The 11,887-nt window shown below is 48.9% G+C and overlaps 2 protein-coding genes across 2 annotated transcripts; one reads left to right on the top strand and one right to left on the bottom strand.

Moving 5' to 3' along the window:
- Positions 1–5,011: 5,011 nt before the first annotated feature.
- BDV27DRAFT_163906 (SGNH hydrolase-type esterase domain-containing protein) lies at positions 5,012–5,941 on the bottom strand (the record flags this gene model as incomplete). Its single annotated transcript, XM_032073612.1, has 2 exons — positions 5,012–5,096; positions 5,175–5,941. 2 exons carry the CDS (start codon positions 5,939–5,941, stop codon positions 5,012–5,014), a joined length of 852 nt encoding a protein of 283 aa, XP_031921176.1.
- A 2,885-nt stretch (positions 5,942–8,826) lies between these two features.
- Positions 8,827–10,086, top strand: BDV27DRAFT_138236 (uncharacterized protein). Its single transcript, XM_032069184.1, has one exon. The coding sequence runs from the start codon at positions 9,108–9,110 to the stop codon at positions 9,780–9,782; it is 675 nt and encodes a 224-aa protein (XP_031921177.1). The 5' UTR covers positions 8,827–9,107; the 3' UTR covers positions 9,783–10,086.
- Positions 10,087–11,887: the final 1,801 nt, after the last annotated feature.

Genomic DNA, 11,887 nt, shown 5'->3' on the forward strand with positions numbered 1-11,887 from the left:
GCTGTATAGTGAGGTCCATCTTTACTCTAACATCTCTCATTCAAATAGCTGCTTTAGATAAATTCTTTCCAGGACACGTTGAAGGGGCTTTTACCGACGACCAACGACCAAAGCCAAGCGACAGCACTAGCTGGCCACATTTAGGTTCGACAAGCACTCTGTGCATTAAAAAGACAGCCGTTACACCTTTCTAGTCTGAGATTTGTCTCGACGTGCGGACCGTGACCAGATGAAGATCTGATCTCAAGAGCCAACGCATGGTTTGTCTTGAAAATGGGATGGTCCAACGAGTCTGTCACCAGATTATCAAACTTCGGCGATGATATAATCATAGTATCGTGGTCAATCTACATATATATAGACCGTGTGAGGGTCCTGTTCCCACTGCCGGGAGAACCACTGCATTAATATTCCTGGATGTAAACGGTAAAGTTATAGGGATCTAGGAGCTTAACAATCAATGCAGGAGTTGCAATTCACGCCCTCGCGGCAAATTCGCTTAGAATGGAAACTATTTCGGGCTTCTTCTGGTAATTGTGTTTAAATCCAGAGGTGTTTGTACTTCCTAGGCTGCTTTGACGCCTTTAGACGTAAAAAAAAAAAAAAAAGTGTCCGAGAACATGACAGTAAGATGTGCTTTCTGGGCACTGTGCTGTTGTATCGTAATAATTATTGTCTTCAGCCTTGAAAATGCCCCGATTGAATGGTGTGACGGAGTGCTTCGCCAAAGCACCTATAACTCGTGGGATTGTTGCATCTCTGTGCCTCCGGAGGACAGGTTTCTCAGGCTGTGATGGATCGGTATCCAGCAGAGGATCCACTATTTTCCTATGCCCGCAGCTCTGAATAAGGATGACTTCCTGCCACGGTTAAGCGAACCCACCCCCCTGTCTCCATGCTTGGAAAAAGGTTCAGGGGATTTTCTAGTGGCCCCTGAATGAAGAATCTTGAACATAACCCTAGCATCCAAGAGCTCGAGGGTCTGTCTCATAGTCTTTCTCGTCAACGCTGTAGACCTCTCTCATAGTGCCAGGAGACTGAGGATGGATCGTGTTCAGTTTGGTTTATTTGTGGCTCTGTAATTATCTTCCTGTAAGTTCTCCAATCCTGCCATAGAGCAAAAGCAGGGCGATAACGAAACTGTTCAGCTAGCTTGAGAACCGGATAATTTATCCTTATTAGCTATAAGGGTATCCATGCGTTAGGTTCGCATTCTTTAATGCCTTCATCTCGGATAACAATGATCCCCTGAGCGTCCACACCAAAAGCTAGATCGCATCACTGACATTGTTATTCGGTCCATGGTGTAATTGATCATCTCTGGCGCACTTGCCGCTGCCAAATTGCGTCTGTGTGTTTGGAAAAGAAAAGTCTTGCCAACCATATCCCTCTTTCCTCGCAGCCGGCAGCACAGATGATACAGAAACACTCTTGGGACTTAACACAACAGATCCATGCAGGCAGGAATCAAAGGCTTTTAAATGGGGACTATCTCTTGGCAATTGGAGGGGATAGTTTCTTTTGAGGAACATGCCATTTAGTGGTAGCGAGTGGTCGGTACCCGTTGCTGCCTATGATTTCCTTCATGGTATTTCGTCAATATGTAACAATCCCATACATGGTATGCGTCTATCGTCACCCGTCTATTCCAACCCACGCTCATAAAGAATACAAGCCGCGGCTTGGTGTTATCAGAAAAAGTATTGATTCTCGCTTCGCCACTATGTTTGACCGACCATTCGGTTTCTCGGAACACACATAGGATAGCTTGGAATCTGTCAGCGTCCAGGTGTGCTCTGTAGTCTTCGGGGTTCCATCTGATGGTAACAGAAAAGGTCCTGTTGTACTGGCTTGCTGGATATTTATGCTTAAGCAATATTGACACAACGTCTTCAACTTTCAAGTGCGGTTGGCCATTTGTTGTGACGTCCGTGTAGCAGCAGCGTCATAGCCACCTATGAATTGAAAAGCTTGATACTGGCCATTGCAACAGTAAGTAATTTTGTCATGCCGGTGTTTGCCTTTTTATGGATGGTCTATCTCAAGGATGTCTCGAACGGAAGATTGACCCCGACTGAACCCGGCATTGTACAAGAGGCGAGGAGAATTACTGCAGGATGAACGACGACATCATGCGTTAAGAAAGTCAGGCACCAAACATAGGATAACGCCCTGCTCTTAATTCAGGTTAACCAAGGGGGTCTAATATCCATATTAAACAAGGCGGTTTGCCTAAACAAGACGGTGGCATCGTTGTCGTGATTGTTAGGATCCCGAGGATACCACTGCTAACCAACAGTTACAAAATAGTGTATACAGATGGATATTGATACAGCTTACCCTTATAAGCATGGAGCTCTAGCTCTGCTTTTCCCCAGAGAGAAGTGAACACTTAGGCCTGTCCGGTAGAAGTTTTGGATGTCCAATAAAGACCTTGGCTAAATTGCGCACTGCCGATCACGGTGTCCACTTCACGAATAGAGGCGCTCTGGAAGCTTTCGAGTATCAGAATGTCGTAATATACTGCGAATTGCATATGCGAACCAACCAGCCTCGATTCAAAGAACTCGGACTGACATAGTCTAGATATGAACTAGTGCATAACGATAGATCATCCAGGAGCAATCAATAATCTTATCCCGTGATTGATATGAATGCCAAAGTCCCACATAGCTTATCAAGCGTGATACCACTCGGCCAAAATACCTTAGGCATTTGGTCGTGCCTCCAACCGATCAATTCGGCCAACATAACTCGAAGCGATAATAAATTGGTCCTACCACTGTTAGCTATGGTGACTGCACAGTAGTAAGAAACGGGCCGGATCCCGGATTGAACATACCGAGCACGATCATGATAACCGCCTCGAGAAAGCAGATTAGCCATAGACTATCCGCACTTTCGATCCCAAGCTCTGGCTTATCTCGAGGAAAAGCAGCAACCCCGCGAAAATGGGGCTTTCTATCTGTCTTCTCTCGGATGTACCTATAGTATACATCGAGGTTTGTATCAGACCCAAATCGTTGGATCTTACGTCGATGCTCCGGAATCCGCACGACGAACCAAGCTCTAGTCGACCAGGAATAGAGTCCACCTTCTTCGCCGGACGACTGACATAGTCCAGATACACACCGTTTTCCCTACGCGGAGGACTTGCTATATGGCCTGTTACGGCGAAGTGCATGTCTTTGAAATCACGCCATTAAATTAGCCGCGATTGGTGCGAATAATGGCTGGCAATGGGAAGTATATCTGGAATCGGTTTGCTAGGGTCTGCCATAGTGTTCTTGCAGAATAGAAGTCATTCCCATCTTTCCTCCGCCATGATTCAAAGCAAGTTGAAATTGTTTAGGACACAGGCGCTAGTGTTTCCTCAAGTTCTTTTGGCCAGTATCTCCGCTGCGGAGCACATAACTTAGGAACAGTACAGGCTCAACTGCTCCACGACCTTTTCCTTCGAGCTGTCTAAGTCGACACTGAGTTCATGGAAGAACTTAGAAGTGAAGTGGACTTGGGAGAACCTAAGGGGATTGAATTATCTCATGAAATTCGTCATATGAGAATTGGCAATCCGGGATATGGTATTGCAGGGACTCAAGGCTTTAGAGCTTCTTTTGAAGCGTTTTAAATGCCCTTTTCTCTGCGAGGTGGAGATCAGAGACAACCCCAGGACCAAGGTATGACAGAGCCAGAACCACAGCAGCTGTGACTCAAACAATAGGCACAATTCAAGCATTTGGCTTGTTTGTTGACAGGGGATGGTCCCACTTTCTATGTCGCTGTCACATACATAGAGCTTCTGGGGCCATGGTTGGTAGCTGCTCATACGCGCTTGATGCGCTGTCTGAGCTTCCAGCCGCTTTGTCTCTTTAAACTGGCCGCTATCACAAAGTCAAGGGATATTTCTGGGATGTCTGGTGTCATACTTACCGCGTCCTCTTTCCAGCTCCTGAATCGAATGCCTACCCCCTTGGGAGTCTGCCTTTTATCTCCCTAGGTCGTCATAGTCGACGTGTTTGATAATATGCTTTGTGAGCTTGTTTGTGCTTGAATATTCCTTCTGTGACTAGTTAACGAGTATGGTAAATGGTAAATAGGGAAATTCTGATATCTGGTGTTGAACACCCGGCGTAGAACAGATGGCAGTGATGAGGCAATTATCGTGATGGGATCCGCTCCCAGGAGGTACATGAAAAGGTCTTTGCAATCCAGTAGTCAGGACTAACAAGGTCCGCTGAATTGTGTGTTTTGGATATAGTTACAGATGTACTTGATAACTCTGTGTATGCTTTTGTCGAGGCCCTCTGGCATAGATAGACTCCTCACTCTGAGACATAATGGGATGGTGTACTCCGAAAATAGCACGGCTGCTCCTAATGATCTAGTTCCAGCAGGGCATCTGTGCTCTGGGAGGTCTCTTTACCGAATATAACCTGAGTCTCTCTTCGTCGAATGCAACATTTAGAGAGGCACTACTCTGAGACAATCATGAGTACGTAGGGTCAGGCGTCTTCGGCCTGAGCACCGCCTGGGCTCTCACAAAGAGGTCCCACTTCGACAAGACGACCATTACGGTCGTGGATCATGCCCGAGGGCTGTTCCCACCAGAAGATGCTGCCAGCATGGGCACATCAACTCTCATCCGGGGAGACTATGCGGGCCCGGACTACTCTGCTCTAGGCGCTGAGGCATAGGAACCACTGGAGGAGACAAGCGGATCACGAGGTTGGAGGCCAAGGGCGGTATTCTGAGTCGGGACTCATCTTCACTGCATAATGAAATAACAACAGCTGCGGCTCATTGGAAATTCAATCTCAAATGTTGTACAGGAATATAGACAAACCACGGCGGTTTTGAATCATCATTGTTCACGTTGGCACAACTATGGGCTCTGGTGACAGTTCGTCGCACCGCTTAGCATTGATTATCCGCAACGTTGATTAAGTTAAATAGCCTATTCGGGAGTAGTGACAATGTCCAATATATTTTATTTTGTAAATATGGACAGACGCTAACACGTCAAACAATTGGTGTTGGCCTTGGGATGATTCTTGACAGCGGGAGACCCGGGGCTTCCTAGCAAGCACTTCGTAGATCTGGCTGGACATCAGCCCTTGACATGCCCTATACCGGCACAGCATTTTCCATACGTTCCATATATAGACTACTCGTACACAATGGTCACAGGCTCCGTGATGTGCCCCTTCAAGGAAGTCGTGCCGTTCATTGCCTGATAAATTGCCTGCGCAAAGGCCTGGGCGCTAAGCTTGGCGCCCTCGGGGCTCGTGTGGGTGTGGTCGTTGGGATATAGGGCGTTGACAGCATCGGAGCCGAGCTGCAGGTACATGTTGCTGACTGCCTGGAAGTGGTCGACGAAGGTGACATCGGCGGAGGCAAGGGCGTCCGCAGCTACCTTCTGGTAGCCCACGAACCGGCCAGGCGAGCCTCCATAAGAGCCACCCTCCCACTGGTTGTTGGGTGTCTGAGAGCTGAGGATGACTGTGGCCCCCTTACTGAGCATGAGCTTGGCTGCTTGAATGACGTAGAAGACAAAGGTGTAAACGGTCTCGCCCGTTGCATCAGAGATGCACGTCTCAGTACCGGCTCCCGGGCAGTCAGAGCGGCCATTGTCGTTGGATTCGGGGGAGCCGCCGTCGTTGTGTCCAAACTCGATGACAACAATGTCTCCGTCCACGACTAAGTCCGCAACGGCTTGGAATCGACCTTCATTCGTGTAAGACCGGGCTGAGCGGCCGCCAATAGCCTTATTCACGGCGGGCACTGTCAGGAGATCGCCGATGTAGGTACCCCAGCCGTCGGTGTCGCCATCGTTGGCACCCTTCGCGGCCATGGTGCTGTCACCACAGAAGTAGACAGTTTGAGCAGTGACAGCTCCAATGGCGCCGAGCATCAAGGCCGCCGAAGATGGTGTGAATTTCATGATGACGAGATTAACAAAAATGCGGAACACGGGGAGTCCGAGAGGTTTGAGGTGTTCAGCAAACACGTAATGTGTAGCTATAGGAATTGGTTGTTGGTCGTAGGCAGAGTGAGTTCATTTTGCAAGATCAACTCCGGGAGTTATATACATCACCCATAAGCCTGTAATTTGGTCCTAGGGGATAGCCCTTATGCCTTACGCAGCTTAGACCACCATGATTCTGCGTTTTGAAGAAGATAGCAGTTCCGCTCGACCGGCTCGTGTTCTTTTGTTCCGGTCAAGCTCCGCGATCTGATATTGAAACAGGCATTTTTCCACCAGTCAAGGGGCCTGAGCTTTCTACACGGGGAAAGTCTCCGTATTCTTGAAGAAATTGGGGTTATACACCTTCCCCGCACTTTGCTCTGAAGAATGCCGATGCACGTTCAGATATTTTTAGCTCCGATGTTTGGCCGAGGCCTAGACACTGTTCTGGGGTAATAATTGGTGGCATTGTCGGTGGACGAAGCGGATTTGGACCTGAGGCGGAAAATCTGTTTCTTGGAGTCAACGCCACACCAATGGTACCTTAAAAAGGTATACCTCTCTTCCTGGCTCTTCCCCCCTCCTGAGAGATAGATGATTCAGCACGTTTTCTGTGCTTCAAATGACCCCTGGACTGCTCCCTCCTACCTGGAAGCATCGTTATGAATGAATCGCAGGGTCCACCGCAGCCTTAACATGACCTTGGATGCCATCTGAGGTACGATAGCTGGGCAGGTAGGCACATATCTTTTACTATGGGTTGGGTTTTTGTGTCGGTTAAGAAGAAGGGTTGGGAGGAGATGCGAGACCTTGAGGAAAAGAGCAGGTAATATAGTCTACTCATTGCTTCACTACATCACATACACTGCAATGTTCCTGAGTTACTTGATTAACTGAGACGCGCCTATTCACAATACCAAGCCTGTTGAGTATTGCCTACTGTAATTAACTTACTTAGGGAATGGTTGGATTCCACGAATACGCGGAAGAGAATCAGGCGGGGAAGGAACCATTGAATAGTCACACGAGTGGGTAAAGAAGGCCACCAAGTGAGAAAGAACAAAAGAAAGAAAAAAAATCGAATGGGGGAGGACGCAGGCCGGGAAAAGAGGGGGAATTCCTTACCAATGCTTGGCCGCATCTGGAGGCATCAATGTCAGAGAGATTTCACATGAGTTGGTGACAGGTGATACAGTAGAACGGCTCATTGTGGCATACAGCAGAAACCCATGGACATATTGGAAGCAAACGCGAAAGGTCAGTAGGAACCAACTACGGCATAGGTCACGAGCATTTCACAACTCCCTTCATCAAGGATCAGTGCAAGTACTACCGTCTAGAACGGCTTTGAGGTAGTGTCCAAAAGCCTACGGTCCCCATCTATTGGACTACATGGCCTGGTTTTAGTCAACATACTATCGGCCTTCCCCTCTGTTTCACGCAAGGGCGACAGGGGAGACGTCTGCCAGATGACTTGAAAAGGTCAACGCGCCGAATAACAAGTGCAGGAAGAGTGTACTAGTACCAGCAGCGATGTAAAGCGCGACGATAGCACGGATACTGTCCGCGGAAGGTTGGTCAGCTTGCATATGAAGGTGATTACCTGTCAACCCATGGATAAATTCGCGGTTTTGGTATTGACGGCACCATGTCTGATCATCTAGCCGCCATAGTCGAAGGGGGTAGATGGGTGGACGTGACCACGATGTTTAGGTCTGCAAGCACGTATCGCCGAATCTAAAGCTTTCTGCAAGAGTTGGTGTGACAGGGTAGCAAGACGCCGAGCTAGATACTAGACCCCACACCCGTTGGATCAGTGGAGAACTACTGTAGTTTCAGCGCTTGGAAGATTCCTCGTGTTAGTGTATGATGGGCACAAGCTCCAACATAGTCCGGGGCAGCCTTGTCTGCGACATCGAAATGTCATGGAAGCGCTAAACGAGTCGTAACCGCCAGCCCACTCCTTCCGGCAACAAAGTTAACATAAACGGCGCATCAAGGGTTTAACAGATTGACTAGGTATGCAACAAAATAAAGGTAAAGCATGATGGAGTCCCCTTGAGCGATGACTTTTGTCAGGGTTGCGGTTCGAGGGCGAGCCGCCGCTAGTCCCCCTAGTGTTGTGGCCCGCGTTAACGTTGGGCGAACCAAAAGGGACAATTACCCCCAAAATTGACGATTTGAGGAAGCATAATTAAGCTGTCGCCCGGGGTGATAAGGTAGTTCCCATGTGACGATTCGTGTCCAATGTGGGATTTGATGCAAAGAAGGCGCCAGAGGATTCTTTGTAGGTTGTTGGTTGCTGGGTATTCAGATGTTGGATTGAGGAGCAGAAAGCGCAATTCCCCGTCTGTCAAGGTATAACGAGAACGACAGAGGGAAGTAGAAGACAATTTTCAGGTTCAAACATCACTGATCATCGTTCCCCTCGTCTGGCTGTCCAGCTCACTGAGGTTCGTGAATCGGAGTACATTTGAAGACCAAGCCCTTTGTTTCGGCCGCAACGGTCGCTGTGTCTGCACCTTTGCTGCGGCACTGCTAGATTCTGGCCAAGAATTGCCACCAATCCTACAATCTGGTAAGTCTAGGCTCTGATTCGTGAGGTGCTCAGCTGCTCTTGCTCTTGTTGTTGCTTGACTGCAGCCGCGCACTTCGGAGGGAGGGCGATACACTAACCCCTTTGCGGGCTAAAGCGTGACACTGACCCTTGTGCTGAAAGATTACCGCCTTTGGTATTGTATCGATACCGTTGTGAACGTTATTACCCGTATTGCAGCGCCCGCCTGTCTTGCGACTCAACTTTATAACATAAATCTCACTCCGCGTCCTGACTTTCTTCTCTTCCTTCTACTGAGGACCAGCGAGAGGTCAAGAAAAAGAGGTTTCCTTAATATCTTCTCTTTGAGAACATCTGATCTAACGGCCTAACTCTCTCGCCCTGTGGTCTGACTTATATGGTCTGCCCCATCCATTATTGCATGACTCCTACTATACCCTCTACTTCCACGCACGTGTAAAGGTCAGGCGCGTGGTCTACATTGTCATCCATTACTTGATTTTTTACTCTTCTTTCTTTTCTCATTCATTCACTCGTCTGAATTTCGTGGTATTCTTTTTGAACAGTCGATCTTTTTCGCCCAAGATGCCTTCTATAAAACCAACTCTCCATCCATTGCAAACCCCCCGGACCATGGTCTTTCCATCCGAGCTTCAAGAGGACTCAGGATCTTCCAGCCTTTCAGCAGGTAACGGAAGAGGGGATGAACCACTCTCGACACCCATCACACCTCCCGCGGCCTACACAGAGTTTCTCAAGAAGTTTCAGCCTATCTTATCCCCCATCACTGGGGAGCCTGACTTTTCCAAGATCCACACCCTGAGGGAAGGCCGCTCCACTACATCAAACTCTCCGACATCCCAGCCTGCATCACGCCCAACCAGTGCAGTCAGTGGCACGTTCAGCTTGAATGGTGACTCGTCCAGATCAGCTGCCGCTTCGCTGCCACCACCAACCCCGTACACAGCACCTCCAGTCAGAAGAGACCCGAGGAGCCTGCGAGCTTTACGTATCCCACCCCCTCCCAGATATTCGCCGATTGCGGAGGCTCCCAGAAGTGCAAGCACCCTCTATTCACCGTACTCTGCGTCTCCGTCGGACTGGAGAATGCGCTACTGGGAAGGCCCGCACAGCGCGGTTCCCAGTGGCAGATTCAGCGTGCGGCATGTCATCACTCATACCATCACTTTCAAACGAACACAGCTCGAGGATCCGCCTAAGGGGAAGCGGAGAAAGCGCGAGGACTCTGATGAGCCTTAGCAACTTTAATGCCTGGTATCATGAAAGTTTATTTTGGAAACGGTCAGATGCACTAGCGCAGGATTTCGGCGTTATGGTGTTTAGGAAGATGATTTTATTTAGGATAGGCCATGGTTAATTTGATTCTCCTTGAACTCTTTCCAATGCGGGGGTCCTTCTCTACTATGTCCCTAGAAAATTAACTTAATGCCCTGGTGGCTGCCAATGCTTTCTCCTTCATCAGAATGTTCCCTTACTTTCCTTACTTGCCCTAACATGAAGGTAAATGATATGCTGTTGACTAAATCCTACCATTATTTATGTGTTTACAAACGGTGTCAACCGTGTTTTGCCTTAGGCTGCTAAACAAATATGAATTTCTGTGGAAACTATCCTAATCTGTTTTTGGATTATGTTGACCAGAGGAAGGTACTCATACTAATGTTTACAAGCAGCCATGTTCGCACGACGGTTTACCATAGGGCGAAGCCCGCTTTGACCCGATGCTTTGTGCCAGTGAATTGAATTTGAAGGCCCGAGCTCAACAGGACCTCCCGACACCGATATATTGGAGTTGGTGTGTCGACCCGCCAGACTGGATCCAATATGATGCCGTATAGTTTTACCAGATGCCCCGCTCGGTCTTATTTTCGTCTGTGATGGTGACACGTGTTAGCCTAACACAGGTAAGCAGTGGTCTCTTTCCACTGGTTTAGCTTTATCGCAACCAGTCCGATGGCGAGATCCTTGGGTAGGGTCGAGCAAAGAACGCCAACGAGACCCGGGGATCTGGTAACGGCGGCGATTGGGGCTTCCCTTCCCAGACGAGCATGCGGCTGAGGCCGAGGGGTGCTGAGAAGCCGCTATAAGGAACAATAGGAAGGGATATCAGCGAAACAGACGTGGTGACATGCATCCTAGCGTATTCCTACCCTACCACCCGACTCAATGGACGAATTTCTCCGTGTTGTTGCCCAACTCTATGCACCATGGCCTCCTCGATCAAGGATATCCGGCAGCTTGGAGAGTTAGTACAACTCAGACCCACTGAGGACTAGCGACACACCCATTCGAGTGTGATGAAAACCGACTAGCCAGTAAAGAAGGTTGGAGGGGAAGTTGGTTCTACAGTAGTTTGAAAGTTGTTTATGTTTCGATTGATGGCGTATTGGTGGAATACCGCTGGCGTAATATTACCGGAATGTAATTTACACGATACGCCAGCCCTACCCAGCCGTGGTGGAAGGATGCAGGATGTTTTACTCCTATCACTTCCCCCGTAAACTTTGCTTGCTGCGAAGCTGGAACTAACCGCCGGTTGGCTTAATCTCAGGCAATCTCTGGGGGCTGATTGTGTTTCGCCCCTGCAAATCAGCAGTCTATTCGACCTTTGGGATCTCTCCACAATCGGCGACCGCGAAGCCAAGCGTGATCTTCTCTGGTCCTCTCCCCGTCCTGATTGGTAGAGAAGACGCGCTCGACGTTTCATGTTCTCTGCAGAATGCACAGGTAGGGGGGGGCCTACATTCTACAGCGGGTGGCTAAAAGACGGTGGCTTCAGGATCCTGGTCAATGGAAGAAGAACTTCTCAGAGAAGGTGTTTCATCCGATTACATTGTAGACACCTGCGCCGCAATCATGCCGCAGGTAACCTGCATGGTCACCCACACGTTCACTTGAAACGGTGCCTATCGTAGCGGAGTCCCAACTCAGGAGGATTACCAATTCGAAAGAAACAAAGACGGAGGGGCTACACGACATTCAATTTTGACTTTTGCCCATCATTCTCACCTCCATCCAGGAATCCGTCAATTCCAGCCATTGAGGGAGGGAAGAGGCAAAGGATATGGTAGAGTACCGGCGCTTCATCAGGTCTATTAAAAAAAGGTCAGATCAGAGCCAATCAAGGCGACACCAAAGACATGGACACCTGCAGTTAAGCGCCGGCGCTAGACTGAATCAGGATGAAAATGGAGTCGTTCCCCTCAGACGGTCCGCAGCGCAACGGCTGATGATTGGCAGCGGGGCAAGAGAATGTGTGGGGACGACGGATGACGTGGGAAATGTGATGAGTGGGAACCGTCGGCGTTACGCTCCTATTTTTGTCTTTTTTTTTTTTTTTTTTT

This window comes from Aspergillus caelatus (genome assembly GCF_009193585.1).
Source record: "Aspergillus caelatus strain CBS 763.97 unplaced genomic scaffold BDV27scaffold_366, whole genome shotgun sequence".
NCBI lineage: Eukaryota > Fungi > Ascomycota > Eurotiomycetes > Eurotiales > Aspergillaceae > Aspergillus > Aspergillus caelatus.

Excerpts from the sequence above, each read along its gene's own strand:
- BDV27DRAFT_138236 (XM_032069184.1), top strand. The coding sequence starts at position 9,108 with ATGCCTTCTATAAAACCAACTCTCCATCCATTGCAAACCCCCCGGACC.